The sequence below is a fragment of the Echinops telfairi genome, unplaced genomic scaffold (assembly GCF_000313985.2).
Source record: "Echinops telfairi isolate 266 unplaced genomic scaffold, ASM31398v2 ScPeMD7_7469;HRSCAF=8507_0, whole genome shotgun sequence".
Taxonomy (NCBI): domain Eukaryota; kingdom Metazoa; phylum Chordata; class Mammalia; order Afrosoricida; family Tenrecidae; genus Echinops; species Echinops telfairi.
In genome coordinates this window covers 92,158,240-92,179,059 of record NW_022111372.1, presented here as the reverse complement: position 1 = coordinate 92,179,059, position 20,820 = coordinate 92,158,240, and the positions used below count along the sequence as shown (strand labels likewise).

The 20,820-nt window shown below is 38.9% G+C and overlaps 1 protein-coding gene across 3 annotated transcripts in view; it reads right to left on the bottom strand.

Annotated features, from left to right (window-relative positions):
* NR3C1 (nuclear receptor subfamily 3 group C member 1) overlaps nucleotides 1-20,820 on the bottom strand; it is a 119,090-nt gene that overhangs the window by 19,283 nt on the left and 78,987 nt on the right. For 2 of the 3 annotated variants that reach the window (XM_045284514.1, XM_045284515.1), the window contains exons 3-6: nucleotides 13,815-13,981; nucleotides 6,704-6,820; nucleotides 1,834-2,112; nucleotides 583-727 (exon numbers count right to left, since the gene is read on the bottom strand). In XM_045284514.1, the coding sequence (XP_045140449.1) occupies nucleotides 583-727; nucleotides 1,834-2,112; nucleotides 6,704-6,820; nucleotides 13,815-13,981 (708 nt within the window). The remainder of the gene's footprint in view (nucleotides 1-582; nucleotides 728-1,833; nucleotides 2,113-6,703; nucleotides 6,821-13,814; nucleotides 13,982-20,820) is intronic. The other variant, XM_004696693.3, reaches the window with a different exon arrangement.

The following is a 20,820-nucleotide window of genomic DNA, read 5'->3' as shown; positions in this document are numbered from 1 at the left end:
CTAGCCTCCATAACTAATAAGAAATATCTTCATCTGTTAAAGCCAAACACCTGTGTTATTTCTGTTATACCAACACTAAGGCAATTTATTTATAAACTCTTAAGGATGGGTATTTTTGTATTTTTTTCCAAGTCATCAAAATTGAGTAACCTTTGCAATGCAGTTACATTTGTCTCTGGGCCCAAATCTCCTACTCTTTCTGCCTAGATATCCTTATTTGTAATTATCCCTACTATCGGTGAGGTCAACAGGTGTTCTGTTCTGTTTCCTTCCGAAACTGGCATGTAACATAGACTCTTATTACATAGCCTTAGACAAGACTGACCCCAGAAATGCCCACTGTTTGAAAATCATTTTTAGATATATCCCTAGGATAAAGAGTAAGAATGGCACATGCACATTTGCTCTGCTTTACGCTGGGCCTGCCCAAAACATTGATACACACAGCTGTTTCAAGTCTCTCCAGTTCCAAAATACCTGGTAGGACTGATTAAGTCCTGAATGATCACAATACAGTCCATTAGAAAAACATCTTCTGGTTAGAAATAGTCTTTGAATGCAGATAACTTGCAAAAGACTTACTCATTAATGATCAGATCGGGAGCAAAGCACAACACACTACTACTTGACTGTTTGTAAGATCTCCATCCCAGAGCAAAGGCCATGAGAAACATCCATGAGTACTGCAGTAGGGTCATTTGGTCATCCAGGTGTAAATTCCTGAACCCTGAATTAAAAAAAGAAAAAAATATAAGGAAACACCCTAGTTACCAGCGAGAAGACCAGATATCAAATTGAGGAAACGAAGTGTTACCTGAGCAGTTCAGACCTAAGGTCTAAGTACTTACCAGTATTCAGTTGGGGGGTGGGAAAAGTATAGCAGTTATTTGTGTGTGGGTTTGTTTGTTTTGTGGGGTGGGCAGGGTGTCACCTTTTACCTATCTAAACAAAAACGGAATAGTAGAAAGTTGAGAGTCCAAGTTTGGAAAAATCAATGAATACAAATTTTAAAAATCTCCTAGTATTTTCACAATTGAAAAAGGATTATAGAAGTCAGTATCTGAATATACGCATGCCAATCCCCGTTTCTTTTTCTGGAAAAGCAGGGTTGACTGTGAACCTACATTCACTTCTGTTCCATGTCATGTTTGAATAAGGAATCTTTCACTTAAATTATCTTATTTTTCGAATTTTCGAAGTAACCAGATTTAAAAAATATCATTTAATTCTTAGTCTTTTAATTTCTTAATTTAAAAGTAATTTTGAGCAAGTCCTGTAACTCTGGTGCTGAAATTGCTGTTTTCTCGATAATAACCTGAAAAGCAGGAAAGGATGGACAAGTTTTGCTACAGATTCCACACAACCTTGTGCTAATGGTCTCCTTGACCTGGAAAAGGTGTCTGTCTTTTTTCTGGGCTACACGATTGATCATTTAATTAAGAAGCTGTTTTACAACTTTAAGGATTTGGATATTTGAGGGAGGCAATTCTGTTTTCAAAGACCTATGAGCCACTATAACTTGACACATTGGGATGCTATAACCACATGGTAAGCAGTTCAATCCCATCAGCCACTCCATAGGAAAAAAAGAGAAGGCTGTCTGGTTCTGTAAAGATTACAGCCTAAGAACCCAAAGGGACAGTTCTACCCTGGTTCTATAGGGTGGCCATAAGTCAGAGTTGCCTCAATGGCAGAGTTGTTTTTTTTACGTTTCCATATTAACCAATTCCCCCAGGTTGACTAGATAAGATAGGGTACTAAAACCCAGCAAGTTTTTCTGCCAAGAAAACACAAAAGTTTACATGTAAGTGTACCATGCTTTTTGCATTTTACCTGGTATCGCCTTTGCCCACTTGACTGCTGCAATCACTTGCCGCCCACCTAGCATGTTGAGTGTGGTCATGATACGCCAAGTGCTATCTGGAACAGTGCTGTCATACCCTGAATATAACACTTCAGGTTCAATGACCTCCAACAGAGACACCAACGTAGGGGTGAGCTGTGGTAACGTTGTAGGAACTATTGTTTTGGTAGCAGGATTTTCAGAAGGTTCTTGTGGGACTCCTGTAGAGGTCTGCTGAATTCCTTTTATTTTCTTCTTTGTTTTTCGAGCTGTGGATTAGTAAAAAACAAATACAAATGAACTATAACGAAGATCTTGGCTATACCATTTAATGAAGAAATAGTTTTAATTCTGAAACTACTCAGGCTAAAAAGGAAACATGTTTTATTTTTATTTGGTAGTACCGAAAGAGTGACATGCAAAAGGTTAATGTTTTTCCTCCTAAAGCAAAGGATCAACCAAAACCCAGACTCATATTAATTTTTCTTATCTATAAGCTCCATGGGCAGTTCTATTCTTACAGGGTCTCTATAAGTCAGAATGGCAGTGAGTTTGAAATTTTACTATAGTTATACTTTTTATGACTATGCTAAAACAATCTAAATAAATAACTTCTGTAGCTTATTCGTAGATTAATTTGCTAACTTGGATCCAAAATAAAAGTTGCCGTTGGTATAGTAAGCAAATTGCTTTACTATCAAATCAAAGATTCTGACTAAACCATGACTTATGGGTAATTTACATTATGGTAGTTTATATATAAAATGACAAACTATAACCAAATCACAACATGAATTCTATATATTTTCAGTAAACATGCTTCTCTTGAAGTATTTGCATTAGTGGCTAAATAAGGATTTTATGACTCTTAGAAAGGGCAGCTCAAAGCTCCAAGAATGGAAAAGGAATGTAATTTGTATGAAAGAGGAAAGGAACCTTCCAAGTTATTAGGGCTGCTAAAAAACCCACATTGCCATCGAGTAGATGCTAACTCATAAACCCCCCAGGACAGGGCAGAACTGCCCCTGTGAGTTTCTGAGACTATAATTCTTTATGGGAGTAGAAAGCCCCCTCTTCTTTCCAACAGGACTCCTTAGGGATCAGTAATTGTTCATTAACTTAAAAAAAATAATTATTAGAATCTGCAGCACCAGTAATGGTATCTCAATACCCAGTGTTAGAAAGAAACAAATAAAACCTTCATTGTTTACAGTGAATAGAATGGATCTACTGCTTTCTGTGCTGAATGTGGCACTGAGAAATTTTAAAAGGTTAACATTTCAAAACAAAGCAAAAGGGTTGTGGCAGAATTTATCATGCTATACTGATTGACTAGTATGTGTACACATAATGAGCACACATATGCAAGCAGCATGTAAGGTTTAAATCCTGACTGCGGAGACGAAGGCTGTGTGCCTGTGGAAGGTACTTACATGTCCCTGGGAGTTATTTGATTCTACAGCCTTCGTCTTTAAAATGAGGGTAATATCAGTTTTTATAGCAGTACTAAATCACCTACCAATTCATGGCACAAAGTGTAAGAACTATCATTACTTCAATTTATCGGATAATATGGTTTTGGGATATTCTAAAATCTGATAGTACAACTCCATGTAGGTGTGGTAAAACTTTAAAAAGGAAGAATGTGTAAGGAAACCCTTTAAGCAACCAAAGGTCTCTCTCTGTAACCATGATCTCCTATCAAGGAATGTGCCTTGTTGGCAAAGGAAGAGAATATGAATGTCACAATCTACACAAAGGACAGTAGAAACCCCAACCATAACTTTAAATGGTCTAGAATGTATGTTCTTATACACAATATTAGAATAAATACAAAGGGAAAATGACAGGCTGGATGATTAAAACACACACACCTTCTTCTATGACTCAGTATAAAATTAGTTTAATTTCTTACTACTTATCTATAATCCTAAATAAGAGAACTGGTGCTTTTGAATAAAGCACTAGGGAACTCAACTTTATAGACTAGAGCAAGAAGTGTACTAATACATTTCCAAAATACTATCGGCAAGGAACTGCTACTTGAACTAGTTAAGCTATCGCTATTTTCACTCTATCTAATAAGTCAAATTTTACTGTACTTAATTAAGTTCTTGACTTGTTGGAGCATGTCCTGGATTAGCAGTCAACACAGGTCTCTACAGAGGTGTCCATGGGCCTATGATATCTCCACATCCTCCTTCATAAATCTTAATCAGCTTAAATAATGTAGTAGTTTAAAAACAGGTGAGAAATCTCATAATGCCATAAACAACCTTGACTATATATTTCATATGACTTTTTCTACCAAGTATAAAGGTATACTATGGAATGATTACCATATACCATACATACTCGAGTATAAGGCAACCCGAGTATCAGTCAAGGCACCTAATTTTACCACAAAAACGGCATTTAAAATGTGCCGAAAAACTCAACTTATACACGAGTATATACGGTAACTTTCAAGGAGTTTAGGTCATTGCTTAAAAAACTAATTGTACTCAAAGGCCATGCACTTGAGGGAAGTGAAGACCGTAGCCTTAAAATGAATCTTGAAATTGCCTTGGTATGGGGCCACATCATCAAGATACAACCTGTGCGGCACTAAGTTCCATTTATGGAGAGAAGTGGGTTCTAGGATTGCTTCTGCAAAGTTACTCTAGGCAGTGGTTCTCAACCTTCCTCATGCCGCGACCCTTTAACACAGTTCCTCAGGTTGTGGTGATCCCCCCCCAACCATAAAATTTTCAATGCTACTTCATAACTGTAATTTTGCTACTGCTATGACTCACGTGACCCACAGGTTGAGAACCGCAGCTCTCGGATATCATGGAAAACTTCTTGGCTTAGGGGAAAAAGCCTTAAGATTGAAAATAAAAAAGATGAAAAATTGTTTCTTCTAGTATCTTTTATAACTATTATGGTCTGCCAACCAAGTCTAGCACACACACATACCTGCTCTAAATAATGAATTCACATCTCCTCATTTACAGCATTTATGACAATGGTAAAAAGAACCTACTATGCAAATTTTATATGTATGTTTTATGTCTGGCTGTAATAAATGCCAACGTTGACAGTAATACTGGTTGTGATGACTAAAATTATGTCCGGGCCATGATTCTCGGTGGCTTATGCAAAGATGTAGTCAGCCTCCATTTTCACACAAAACTATGTTGATACGTAATGTGCAAATGATGCTCTCATGTTAAAACTACCTGAAAACTCTCAAACAAGAACACCTGTAAACTTAGATTTTTCTTGATTCTATCTATAGAAAAATTGCAAAGTTTAATTAAATGACCAATTACATGAAAAATGCCACCTAATACCTATTATTAAATGACAAACTATACTACATAGTAAAACAGAGTTCTAAAGTTAAATTTGGAGTAAATTCTGTATTTACTCTAAGATGTTTTTAATTTGAGGGTCCCAAATAACCCCTTTGGGTACTAGAATGACATCAAAGACTACCATGTTGTGCTGGTTTCCACACTATTCTATCGACAACTTGTATAACAGATTTTAAACAGACTACATGACTTGAAATGGGACAGACCATCGCACTGCCTGGTTTCCTAGTGAGGCACAGGCTGCCACTGTGGTTATCTATCGATTTGTAAGAGGGAAAAGAAATGGAAGGTTCACTTAGTACCTTGGTCCATCAGAAATATAACTTTGTTGATTATTTCTGTTGACTAAGCAAGTCCATGATATTGTGGTTAGGAGAAAACTGCTCAGTGAAAAGTATCTGTTTAAAGATCACAATTAAGCGTAATATATAATCAGAAAGCAACTAAAAGCATTATTGGCAAGTACCAATGTTTAGTCCCTCTTCTGTTATCACCATCTCTTATCTAGATTACTGATATAGTTTAATTAATTCCTACTTAGGAGTCAGTGGTAAGCACAGGCCTGACCATGTTTTTCTAAATGGCTGCAGTCTTGAAAACCTTACTCTGCAGTTTGTACATTTAAAGTCTAACATTTCTTCTTGCAGGAAATCTCCCTGGAGCGAGGTGACTCTCCCATTACCCCCGAGGCTCTAGTGTGCTTATGATAAGTCATATCATTTGGTGAGCGACTTTACAATCTCATTGGCAGGTGAACTCTGAAAACAGACACTAATTCATGTCCAGTGCCTGCCACGTCAATGAAAAAACTGCTAATATTATCAGCTTCTAAAACTGCTAATATTATCAGCTTCTAAGCACAAGGTCACCACCATCACGCTTTTCAGAGGAAAGTGTAAAATGATGTTAATTATACAATGTGTTACATATTTTATACAAAGACATTCCCAGCCTAGGTGAAGCCGAAAATGGAATAAAAATGGATAAAGCAAATTACCTTAATATTATATACATTTCATTATTACAAAATGTCTAGGTATTCTGTCTGGGTATAGTTAATTTACTGCATGTTAATAAGAGCTGGTGAATAAATTTAAATACCGTATATATAGACATTTCGTTTGCCACTGCATTTGCTCCCTGCTGTATGCTAATGTTTTTCCTTATAAAAGAATTAGTACAGCACACACACCTTTGCAAGGGCAGGGTTGGCAAACACAGAATGTGCATAAAGTATGGTAAGCAGAATATGAGATATTCGTGAAAAAAAACACCAGCCCTCCTTTTGTTGGACAGTTAAGATAAATATAATTCTAATCACATACATAGGGGGCTTCAAAAGTTCATGGGGAAATTCCATTTTCCACAAACTCGTTGTGTGTACACACACACACACACACACACACACACACACACACACACAGTACAGATGACCACATCTGTTTGCATACACCCCAGGGAACATTCTTCTACAATGCAGAGACAAAACAATCTACATTACCTTCCAGGTTCATTCCAGCTTGAAGACATTTTCGATAGCGACACGCCGGGCAGTTCTTTCTTCGAATCTTGTCAATGATACAGTCATTTCTTCCAGCACAAAGATAATTGTGCTGTCCTATATGACAAATTAGAGAACTATTAAAATTTCACAGGTCACAAGGAAAGCTTTAATGGAGGTGAGCCTTTTGAATTTGGGGTGGTATGCACTCAAGGTCAATGCAGACATTGGTTATAGAAAGCACGGTGTTACAACTGCATGATGAAGTTGGGAGGGGGACTAAAAAATGTCTGTTAATCTGTACAGTAACACAATTTTAGGTGCATTATATGGTAAAGGTTCAGAAGTTGGATTCCACATGCAATCAGGACACAGCAGTACCTTCACCAGCTTAGTGCTCTTTTCTCGTCACTGCCTCTCAGGAGAAGCACTTTCTTTGGACTAGTGTCACTATCTAGCACACACTATGTAAGCTTTTTATATATCCAGTAGGCTCAGGAGTGTGAGTGTAGAGAGTCTAGTTCCTCAGACCCTTCCCTTTAACTCCTCGGAGAGACTTCATACAACTTCAGTAGCAAAAATGACAGATTAACCTCTCATCTGTTACGGAGGATGTCTGTTGTCATATTTTATTATGATTCTAACAGGATACTGAGAAAGGACTAAGGGAAGAAGAAACTAGTTGAAAAATACAGCGGAATTCCTAATGGGACAGTAACTTTAATTCAAAATTATACCTTTATATACAAATAAACAGCGATATTTAATCTCGCATGTTAAGGTTGCCAGAAAGTGTTCAGGTGAATCACAGACTTGGCAAACTGGACTAACGTACATATAGAATGGAAAACAAAACAGGACATTTATTTCATATGCTTTCAGGATATGAGTGTCTGCTTGCATTACTCACTGACCTCAGATATACACGTGAAGACCTTTAACGTGTTAAGATAGTGCTGCAATTCTCTCCTGACAATAATTTTCAAGGAAAATATCAAGTGTCCCTTATCCCAAATTCCCACATACACAATCTTTCAATCTAGTTAGGCAAAAACGAAGAGGAGTCTCCTACATGAAATTGGCATGTTTGGACAGATTCACTAGCTAGGTAACTAAGCCCTTATGAAACTTGCACCAGGGGAGATGGATGTCACAAGATTCTACAGGGCACTTTTCAAGAATGAATCACAATCAAAGAACATCTTAATTATCCACTTACTGGCTCAAATGGACTGACTTTAGAGAAAGGATATTTTATGCCTGGCACAACCTAATGCTTGACTTGGATGAAAACAAACTATATTTGCTTTTTTGTACTACGATAAATCATAGTTCTTTAAACACCAGTTTGGGGAAGATGGTTAATAGTTTCATGCTCATGTCTTTGCGAGGGATGGGCCACTCGTTGAGCAATGAACTACAATTCAGCTTTGTTTCAGGGCCGCACTCTTATGCCGAATGTCTGTGCCCGCTGTTTCAGTTCCTTTCTGCATTGTGTAAGTCTCCAAGCACTTTAACTCGGGACATGAAATGGAAGCTCTAGCGATCTCCTACAAAGTGAAAGTAGAGGCAACAGATGTTAAGAACACTCCTACATTGGTGCCAGACAGTTGAAAAAATTATTGCGAAAAACATTCCAATGTTATATTTATATTCAACCAGTGGAATGTGATAAAGAACTATGGATTTCTTTATTCCAGATAAGTCTTGAGCACAACTCAGTATCTGAGCTACACAATCAGCTGCACTGTACCTTTGCAAGTTAACATTGGTCTTAACTCGATGTTAGTATCGAGTTGGGCAAGTCTATTCCACAAAACATGGACATGTATCACCAACAGTCACTCCTTCTTGATAAGGACAATTCTCCGTTTGGGGTTTCTATGGTTTCTGTTTTTTAAAGAGAACATGGTAAATTCTCTAACGAGTACAGAGATGACAAGTAAAGAGCCTTCCAGGCCAGGTGGAATGTCTTAACATCATTTTGTTTACATTGCATTTATTTTTGGCAAATAAACTGGTTCCTATTAATTGTAAGTGTAGTAACTAGCCTACTGCCAAAAACCAAGTGAATGAGCTCAGAAGCAGATCCTGCAACCCTGAGAGGAATATAGCCCTAAGGGTCTGAATGAGAGTCCCTAAACCAGGACTATCCAGCTAAACTGCTCCCAGAGAACTTAAGCTCAGAAGCTCTGTGAAAGTCTGTTGCTTTAAGCTAGTGTTTTTTTCCTTTTTTTTTTAAAAAAAGTAATTTATTCAAGTTGGCTTAGACACAGTGACCGCAGAAAATGTTGCCCAGCCATGTGCCAGTCTCACTTTAGGTACGTTTGAGCCCATTGTTGTATCCAGTGTCAATACTTCTCAGTGAGGGTCTTCCTCTTTTAGGCTCATCCTCTGTGTAGTAGTAAGCATGAGCTCCTTCTCCAGGCTAAGTCCCTCCTGATACTGTACTCAAAGTAAGAGAGATGAAATGTCACCATGCTTGCAAAGAGCATTCATTCTGGCTGAACTTCTTCCAAGACAGATGTTTGTTTTACTGGCAGCCCACAGTACTTTTAATATTCTTTGCCAAAACCATAATTCAAATGCGTCAATGCTTTGGTCTTCCTTTTTTCCCCCCATTGTCTAGCTTTTACATGCATTTGAGGTGACTGAAAATATCATGACTTGGGTCAAGGGCACCTTAGTGTTGACATCTTTGCTCTTTAACATTTCAAAGAGGTTGGTGCAGATTTTCCCAGAGCACTAAGTCATTTGGCTTTGTGATTGCTGTTTCTATGTGCACTGATCACAGATTGACACGAAGTGAAATCTTAGATAACTTTTATCTGGGGAGGATTTTATGTTGGGTTGTAATCCATACTATAGGCTTTGATCTTCATTAGTAAGTGCTTCATGGTCTATGGTCTTCACACTTTCAACAAGATTTTGTCACCTGCAGGCTGTTCATGTGTCTTCCTAAACTCTTGAGACCATATTTTAGCTTCTTGGATTATCTGCTTAGCACACATGTTATGTAAGTACAGTTGAAGGATATAATGCTGGCACACACCTTTTCCAATTTTAAATCACAGTCTCCCATCGTTCCTTCAAACTGCTTCTTGGTCTCTGTACAGGATCCCATGAACACAATGAGTTGTTTTGGAATTCTGGTTCTTTGCAAAGTTACCCATAATTTGTTATAATCCATTAAATAAACATTTTTCTGGTATTCCCTGCTTTTAGCCAAGATCCATTTGACGCCATCGTAAAGGTTATTTTTTCTCTCTACTTACTGTGGTAGTTACACAATTTCATGTCAACTTGATAAATGTCAACTTGAATGAAGGGATGGAGTCTAGCCTGTCAGTCAGGTCACAGCCTGATCCCTCATTGTGGGCATGGCCTTTTCATGAGAATTCTGCAAACTCTTTCTCTAAATCACATTCCTGATGACAAGCCACATAGAGCCATGCTGCTGGAAGCCAGAGCCCTGGAGATGCTTCTAGTACTGGATCCACAAGATCTTCTTGCATTCCGCATCACTGCATGTGTTACGTGAGTATGAAGATGAATTTATGCACTAGTATTGGGCATAGTCTAATGCCGGACTTATGGACTGGGCTAGAAGTTTTCTTAATAAACAATTACTCTTTGATATAAAATTCTCTCTTACACACATATGAGTGTCATCTCTGAATTTCTCTAGTGTACCCAGAATAACACATTTACTTCCAAAAAGCTTAATTTTTTAAAACAAGAAATCAGTAGGACTGTAATGTGTGGATATGATCATGACAGTGTTAACAGAAAATGGCCAAGTTTTCTCAAAGTCTGTTTTAGTGTCTTCTGCAGGTTGCTGAAGTTAAGGAAGTAGAAAGCCTTGTTTTTTTCCCTCAGAGTGGCAGTGATTTCGAACAGGTGACCTTGCATAGATATAAACTCTATTTCCTAGCTGTATGAGCTTGGCAATGTTTACTAACTTCTTTGAGCCTCTGTTTCTATTTGTAAAGTTAGCAAAATAACACCTCCCTTTTCTAGGGTTCTGCATGAGATAGAGGTGACTGTATGAGGTTCTTAGCAGAGTGCCTAGCACTTGTTTGTTAATTCCTATGTGACTACTTTCATCTGAGTTTCTTATGCACTACTTAGGGAGCCAGTGTAGCTTGAGCCTGAGTTTCCTAGTCTATCAAGTAAAGATAAAAAAGGCACCTAAGAGTTGCTTACAGAGGAAGGGCTCCAGGGGCATAGTGTTTACAAGTTGGGCTGAGATCGAAATCACCAGCAGCTTCAATGGAAAGGCAATGCCTTCTACTCCCATAAACAGTCTGGGAAACTGAAAGGGGGCAGTTCTACCCTGTCCTATAAGGTCGGTATGAGTCAGCATCAACTCAATGGCAGTGATTTTGTTTGTTTTAAGTGCTTACAAAGTCATTAATGAAATGACATACAAAGGACCTTCAAAAAGTCAATGAAAAGATATTACTATTTCCATTATGACCATCCAATCCAACAATGATTACATCCATTTTTATGCAAAGGGGCCATAAGAAAAGTCTTAATGGTGGATGATGAGGTCCTAAGTCAAAGGCTAGCAGTTTGTATAAAAAACTTGGGGGCAGGGAACAGACAGATGAAGATAATCATAGCTCTAGAATACATTGGATTGTCTGTACAATAAACAATAAAACGTTTGAGTATGTGTTATCCTATGCTAATTTGGGGCAATAACCTAAATTTCTACACCCACTGCCATCAAGTCAATTCTAACTCACAGTGAATATATATATATAAAAAGAGAGAGACAGAATTCAAGATTTTAAAACTTTATGGGAGCAGGAAGGCTGACCTTTCTCCCTTGGGTTGACTGGTGGGTTTGAACCACTGACCTTGCGGTTAGTAGCCCAACACCTGACCTAAACGAGCCACAGTAGGTGTTAAAACTGGAATGCTGAAATGTATGATGCATAGTATAGAAGCTTCTCCCAGCAAAAAAGCTGTATGAGAACGTCTAAGGAAAAAAAAGAACTTCTGTAAGTTTGGCTACCAAGGGACTATAGAGCTGGAAAAGAGACCTTTGAGAACATCAGTCTCCTGACTCTGAGACCAGAAGTACCTTCATGGTACCCAGAGGGTCTCACTCTCAACTGCTCTAAAAGGGATCACATTAGAAGATCCTGGATGGAGTGTGAGGAAAAACGTGGAACAAGATCATAAAACAAGACCAGGTTTCCTGGCTAGATAGAGACTAGTGGAAGCCACAAGACGAAATCTTTAGTCACCCTTCAGGTCTGGAAATAAACTAATCTCTATGGCTCAATTTTCAGCCAAACAATAGTCCTATAAAGGGACCAATACTATCTGGACTGCAGAATAATGTACTATTAAAGATTAAAAGGGCAGCATTTAGTCCAGAACGAAATCCAGAAGGCTTAGGAGAGGAGGAAGAATGGAAAGACAGAGAGGAAATGGGATAAGTTATATTACAATTAATGACATGACAAAAAATGTATGACTTGATGAATGGAAAACTTATCTGCCAATAAAGGAGGAAACAATTATATAACTAGGCAAGCCATCATAATTTACTGAAATAACTTAAGTGATAAAACATGTCTGAAAGAGTATAGCTAATATTCAATTAAAGTTTACAAAGAACTATAAAAAGTTTACATATAATTGTAAGAATTTAGTTTTGAAGCAGGAATTATATACAGAGGGCCGTGGCATGCAGTGGTATTTTACTTGGGAGATACCATTTAGCATTTTTCCTTTTAAATTGCATCTAGATGCTTTTAACTCAGATATGTATATGCCTTATGCCCAATTGTATAATATTTGGACACAATGATACTTAGTCCCGGCTTTAAAGAATAATTCTAATTAAAATGGAAAGTGGAAAAAATTTTTATCCTCATTTTTAAGGCTCAAATTCTGCATGTCACTTTTGATTTGCCATTATTATTTATTCTATACAACAGTATATAACATTTATATCATGGAAACATGGTTAAGGATATGATGAATAAAATAAAACAAAGGCAAGAAGAAGGTTCCTTCCTTGGGTATGATATTTTGTTACAGGTACTGCACTAACTGGCTTTATCCCACAGGTGGAGAGATGCTGAACTGGTCAAAGGCCTGCATCTGGGTGGGATAGGCCTGGCTTAGGTGGGATAACATAGGCCATCTTACAGTATACGAAGGTATTACAAAGTAACCCACACAAAAGAAAGACAACAAATCTAACTCAAGAATACACTAATCAACTCTGGCCAAAAAACAACCATCTTCATATTGCCAATGAAGAGATGATTCTATGTCTTAAACAATTAGTGAAACAAGAGATTTGGGTAGCCCACTCAGGACGCTTCCTTCAAATAACTGACTTGCATAATTTGTTTTCCTAAGAGGATCCAATGGTAACATTGGAGGAGAAACTAGTGTCATAGCAAATTATTACTTTTTCATTAGGGATATGATGCTATTGCCTCTGTAAACAGAATGAACTACCATGCCAATTAATAAGTTTATATTAACATATTATTCATATAGCGAAGTCACTTTTACATTTTTCCTGACCTCAGGAAGAGTTTATCACACATGCCTCTGTATTTAAATTCTTGTGCCTTACTATTAACTGTAATTATCAACTCATCTTTCACTTTAATCGATTGTGACCTATTAAAGAGTTAAGAGATGAGGTCTTAATTTTTCTTTATACCATTTAGCATAGTACCCTGGCTCAACAGGAAACAAAGATTTACTGAAACAATGCCTTTTTCCCTTCATAGTTCTTACTGTCATTCATTTTTGCCAGGTTGGCGGCTTTGAAATCTATAAGCATTGAATCCATGATTCTAAGACAGTGAGCATGATGGTACACTGAACTTGACACCACAACTTCACAGGAAGTTGTGGACACCACAACTTCCCAGAGTGTTCCTCTCTGCTCGGACGCCCTCCCCCTTTCTTTCTGTACTCTCCTATCTAGGGTGGACTCTGGAATCACTCTCCTCTCCTCTCCACAGATTTCTGGCACCAATGGGTTTTGGATATAGAACTTTCACAACGTCCACTTTGACAAACAGGAACCAACCATAGGGAGAATAAAACTCTTCAAAACACACACTACCTTCCACCGCTCTTTTGAAGAACACTTTACAGCTTCCACAAGTCAGGACCCCGTAGTGACAGCCAGAAGCTTCGTCAGAGCACACCAAGCAGAGTTTGGGAGGTGGTCCCATCGCACTTGAGGAGCTGGATGGAGGAGAGCTCACATCTGGTCTCATTCCAGGGCTACAGGAGGGAAAACCGTGACTGTAGTACATGTCAAAGGAACATAACAATGCCGTTGTCTTACCTTCTTGCTTCAGTCAGCATGTCCACAATGAACCTCTGGCTTCACGTACTAGCAGAAATGAAAATATCCTATCCAAATACACTGAAATAATGCTAGGTTCCTTTTCTTATACAAGAATGAGGACACAAAAAAGGTCCCACTGAAGAGAATAGTGAGGTTGAAGTTTAGGTAGCAATGATTATTTGCTTAGAATAGTATTTTGTGATTACCGGTGTTGAGCTGTCATGTACATACAGTAACAACCACCATTTAAAACATGCGTATTTTGTTTTGTCTTGTAGCCACAATGTTTCCATCAGGCTTAAAAAAAAAAGCCTCCTACCCCTTTAAATGCTTAAAGGGTCAATTTTTACTTCAAGATGTTTATACATGCAGAGTCTAAAACCTTTTGAGTTTGGCCCAGCTGAAATCAGTATTTTACTGATTTAGAAAAGACTGATCAAGAAACACTGCTTTTCTGTAACCTCCCTGTCTCACTTGCAGTCACACTGGAGAAGACCTTGGGTTTAACAGAAAGGACTGTTCTGCTTCCTCCAGTGAGGCGTCTGAGACAAGGATAGGAGATACTTATCTGCTTCTCTCACTGGATCGTGTTTCTCATAGTGCAATCTTCCCAAGTTGAGTGCAGTGTGGCTTTTACTAGTGCTCAAAGATGTGCATTATTTTACCTAATTTGTTATTAGGAACAGTTTCAACCTCTCAGCAAAGCTGTAGAATTTTACAGTGGACATATATCTTATACCTATATCCACCAATGCCTAATAGTTTTCCACATTTGCTTCCAGAACTGTATCTTTATAAACTTATGAGACAGTAGTCTTTTTAATGCTGGAGAAAAATCAACTACTAAAAGTTAACAAGACAATGGTTTCTAATGTACATTCCTAAGTGATTTCCATCTTACATGCCAACTTACGAATTAAAAATGGGTAGCTAAAAGATAATTTCTAACCTTAAGCTTATAATTAGACTGACCATTCCTTAACTGGTTTTGTGTTTTCAAAAAGACTTTCAAAAATATTTCTGGTAGCAACTTGTTGATTTGGGGAATTCCATGTATTAAAATAAGAAGTTCTTGGTGGTATAGTGGTCAAGTACCTGGCTGCTAATCAAAATGCTGGCAGTTCAACCTACCGGTCGTTCCATGAGAGAGATGTCCAGTTTGTTTCTGGTGAGAGTTACAGCTTAAAAAGCTTGTGAGGCAGCTCTACTGGATTCTAATAGGGTCGGAATGACAGGTCTTTATCAATCACAATGGAACCTGGATGGGCACTTTCTCTGAGTGTTTAATTTTCCCTATTTCCTAAGAGAAATGGCCTTTAGGAATAAATTATTGCATACTTTGCTTATTCTACCAATAACAATACAAAAGTTCAATTACATATATGTTTAAACTGAGCAAATCAACGGAAGATATCAAAGTAGCACATCTTTTGTTTCTGTTTGTTAGGGTCCATCAAGTTGGTTCCCGTTCATAGCGACCCTTTGCACACTGCTGCAAAGAAACACTGCACCATCCCCTTAAGTGTTGCTATGTTTGAGCCCAGTGTGGCAGCCACTGTGCCAATCGTCTTGCTGAAGGTCTTCCACTTTTTCACTGCCCCTCCACTTCCCCAAGCATGATGTCCTAAGTACATGAGCCTAAGTCTCACTACCCTTTCCGGTAGAAGCCCAGGAGCATTCTGGCTAGACTTCCTCCTTGACAGCTGTGTGTGTTCTTTTGGAAGTCTATGGTATTTCCAATGTTCTCTACCAAGACGGTCCTTCAAATGCATCAAGTTTTCTTTGGTTTTCCTTATTCAAAGTCCAACTTTCACATGCATATGAGGTGAATGAAAACATCATGGCTTGGGTCAGGTGCACCTTAGCCCTCAAAGTAACATCCTTGCTTTTAAACACTCTACAGAGCTCATGATCCACAGATGTCTGTAATGCAATGTGTCCTTTGATCTCTTAATTGCTGTTTCCATGAGATAGTAGGTAATGTGAATGAGGCCAGTAAACTCAAAAGCTCCCCCCTAAATTTCCTTATTCTTCTCTGTTGGGAAAACAAACACATAACTGGATAATGGACATAAAACTGTTTTCCCATGCCAACTTTCAATCTCCTACATCGCCCAAACTGCCTTCAACTCCCCACAACCCTTTGCTAATCTAAGAAGCTTAGTCAACAGGACTACATTCTCACTGCCTAATTCTAGGAATAGGCGTCGGGGCTTCATGTGATTCCCCAAGCACTTCACACACACAAAATGCTGGATGATTCTCTATCACCGGCATTGATTTCCCACTGGATTTGGGAGAGTGGACTGAGTGCACACTGAAAGCTCATAATCATAACCTGAAATGACTCTGCTGCAGGTCTGGCATGAGCAACCCTGGATTAATGGAAACTTGTGACTAAAGTGGAAGAGCTTCTCTGGGCCTGAGCTTTACAGAAAAGTAAGCAGGCCTTGGTGTGAGTGAACACAGCAATGTGTTGGGGAAGCAAAAACTTCTCTGGCTTCTGTTCTGAGGATGCTCCTGTTCCTCCTCAGCCAATCTCTGTCACCTGACATCTATATTTAGGCATCGACCAGTTGTTTGTATATTTAGATTATGGAAACTGAGAATGATGGTTAAAGATTTAAAAGATTAATTCTGCAATGTTTCCTCAGCTATAAATGTAATACAAGGGGACTTCATAAAGTTAGTGGAAAAATGGAATTGAAAGACAATAGAAAATTTCCATTAACTTTTGAAACTCCCTGGTATATTGTATATATGTGTGTGTTGTATGCGTGCATTTCTTTTGAACTTTAATAGCACTTGAAAGTGTTTTATAGCTTGAAAACACTTTCACGAATACACTCCCCACAGAGCTGTGAGAAAGAATCACCACCCATCATCTCTCAGGTCGCACCATCAGGTGGAAGGTCAGGGAGCATATCCATGGCCAAACGGACTTGTTTCAGTTCCTGGCTATACCACTTAGCAGCTGTGTGACCTTGGGTAGATACCTACGCACACTGAACTTCATTCTTCTCACTAGTAAGTAGGAAGGGCAACCCGTGTGTGTGCCATGAATATAAGGTGTACTACAGAAAGTCTTGCACACAGTTCCTGCATTTAACACATCATCAATAAAAATTACCTTCACGTCCACATAACAGATGATTTTATAAAAAGCAGTACGTAGTTATTACTAACTAAGCAGAAGGTAGGATTAGCTTTAAAACCTAGGACAGTATTCACGAATTCTCACTTATAGTGAAAACATACAGAAATATATTCAGGCCACTCAACTGCGAGCTATATACAGATGACAGACAAACATACAACACTGCCATCAAGTCAACCCTAACTCACAGCCACCCCACCCAACCGAGTGGAACTGGATTCAGAGGCTGTGGCCAAACACACCGAGTGCCCAGATATGACCAAAGGGAAGTTAAAAGTAATTGGACATATAGACGGATAGAACAGTAGCTAAACGGTGGTATCCTCTAAGGCAGTTTGTCTGGACCAAACAGTGAGAACACAAAGTTGCCAAGTGTACCACAGTTAACAGTGGGATCACTTTTGTCACACACAGTGGCGACTTATAATGAGTGCCACTGGGCAAAACAAATGAATGTACAATATCGACTGCAGATGTGACCCTATGACATTGGTAAAAAGAAACAATGAAATGGTTGGAACCCCCAAACCATAGGGAATTGGCATTTTAATAAGGATCCATGGCAGAAAGAAATCAAAGGTACATCATAATCAGTGCACATTGTACCACTCCAGTGGGAAAGCTGAAAGAGCCCGGTCTAAAGGCACCATCCTCTGTGGTAGCTCGTGATTGCTCCCTGTGGGCTGCAGCTGGGCCCCACATTCTGAGGACGCCAAGAGGCTCTTTACAAGTGACTAAACCCAGGGTGCTTCCTGCAAAGTGAAGAGTCACAGGAACGAAGACCTTGTTCTAGGTGAGCACTTAAATGTTGTTGCTCAGTCAGAATGAGAGTGTGTCATCAAGTCATTCCCGAGTTTACTAGTGAAGATAAAAGGAAGGAAGGATATGCATAAAAGTTATCCTACCTAATTTCTGACAAGAACGGCAAAAAAAGGAGCATCATGGGGGAGGAGACGAGCCAGTCAGGGTGCAGTGTAGCAATGATGAAACATACAACTTTCCTCTAGTGCCTAAATGCTTCCTTCGCCCCACCACTATCATGATCCCATTCTACCTTACAAATCTGGCTAGACTAGAGGATGTACACTGGTACAGATAGCAACTGGAAACACAGGGAATCCAGGACAGATGATTTCTTCAGGACCAGTGGTGAGAGTGGCCATACTGGGAAGGTGCACGGAAGGTGGAGTAGAAAGGGGGAACCGATTACAAGGATCTACATATAACCTCCTCCCTGGGGGATGGAAAACAGAAAAGTGGGTGAAGGGAGACGTTGGGCAGTATAAAATATGACAAAATAATAACTTATAAATTATCAAGGGGTCATGAGGGAATGGGGAGGGAGGGGGAAAAGGTGGAGCTGATACAAAGGGCTCAAGTAGAAAGCAAATGTTTTGAGAATGGTGGGGGCAACAAATGTACAAATGTGCTGGACACAATGGATGTATGCATGGATTGTGATGAGTTGTACAAGCCCCCAATAAAATGGTTTAAAAAAAAAAAAAGAAGAAAATTAATCACACACCTGGTGAAGTAAGAATGCATTGGTCGGGGGTGGGAGGGGAGAAGGAAGGAATGCCCGACATCCTCTGACTTCCTATGATGGAAGGAGAATCAAATTCAACATAAGCCCAAGGCCAAAAGTCCACCACACCAATACCTGATTCTGACACCAATAATTCCTCCCGGGATTGTTGCTGGGTGCCAACAAGTGGGTTCTGACTCGTAGCGACCTTAGGTACAATAGAATGAGACAGTGCCACGTCTGTGGCATCCTCACAATTGGTATGTTTGAGCTCATCGTTGCAGCCACTGTGTCAATCCATCTTGTTGTGGGGCTTCCTCCTTTTTACTGCCCTCTACTTTGCCATCCATGATACAGCCTTTTGGAGGGATTGGACCCTCCTGAAAACATGCCCAAAGTACATGAGAACAGTCTTCCGCCACCCTTGCCTCTAAGGAGCATCCTGGCTGTACTTCTTCTGAGACAGATTTGTTTGTTCTTTTGGAAGCCCGTGGTATTCTCAATATTCTGCCCCAGCACCGTAATTCAAAACTCTTCTTTGGTCCCTCCCATAACACTCTTTCTTTTGTTGCTGGGTTTGACCATTTATTGCATTAGCCACACAGAATCCACAAACTATACACATGATTATGCATCTTACTGTGGAAATTAATCATTTACAATTCAGGATCAGAAATGCTCAGGATACAGTTGTTCTAGTTAGGAGTGTCTCTTTTCTCAGCCATTCTGCTCCTCAGCCTTCTCCAGAAGAAGGTGCTCCAAACCGAGCTTCCTTGCTTTAAGTGCCTGAAGGCACCCTGCCATACTGGCCAGGGAGTACCACCACTCTGTCTCGTGAAAGTCTGGCACTGTGAGGCTACAGAAATCTCACTTACCACGCATACAATGCATCAATGAAATCATAATAATGAACACTGAAACTTTGATGTAAGAAGATATTGTTCATTCCAACTTACAGAGAACAAGAATATTTTTCAACTGTGTTTTGTACCCACAGGAAGAAAACCAGCTTTACAGAAGATCGCTGTGGGTTCTAGAAGCTCCAGTACTTTAAGAGTTGTGTAATAGTGGTTGCTGACTTAGCCTTCTTGAATCTATTTTATTTTACCAATTTAAGGCTTTGTATAAAGTATGCGATATTTGGTGATAAACAATACATATTACCCCTATTCTAATGGGTAAAACTATCCCTGGAAGAGGAAGAAGAGAAGAAATAATAAGTAGCCTTCAGATGTGAAATTTACTTTGTGGACATCTGCAACACAGCCCCTTATCGATGAAAAAACAAAAACACAAAAAACAAAGGGTTTTCTGTAGGCGAAGTGAAATGCCCCATCACATTAATTCTATCACATGGAAACTACAAAATTTTAGTTATATATGCCAAGGTTCACAGCTAAGTACTTTATATACATTTATATATATACAAATGTGTTACTTCAAATAATCCTTATTATGGCACTTTGTATGTAAAATTAAAGAAATTAGGCCCCTAAGCCACTTTAGTAGAAGGCACAATGTGGATTTGAACTCTGTGCTGTCTAACAAGGACATGCAGGTTAACATCTATTCAGCTTGATATCACTTTTTAAGAATTATGAACATCGAGTAGGGAGTCTTGAGATACTGTTTTTTCCCCACCTTCTGACTATCCTTGGTGACACAAAGGAATAGAAATCATTAACTATTGTTAGGTGCTTTTCAGTCAATTTCTGACTCAGAGTAGAACTGCTCCATTTGGTTTTCGAGGCTATAATCTTTACAGGAGCGGATAGTCAGGTCTTTCCACTCTAGAGCCACTGAGTGGGTTCAAAGTGCTAAACTTCTGGGACCCATGTCACTTTCCTATCTTCTTTAGAGTCTTGTTAATGTAACAAAACAACATACATAATATGAATATATGTCAGACTAATGTATTTACAACCTAATATTTTGAAGGAAGCATTTAGTTTTCCTGAAATATATTGCTCCATCATATCCAGTTGTGTGTATCTAACAAACTGAAAAGTGTATTTGTACTATTGTTGAAAAATTAACAGGTGAATAAACAAATGTGGTGAAGAAAGCTGATGGTGCCCGGCTATCAAAGA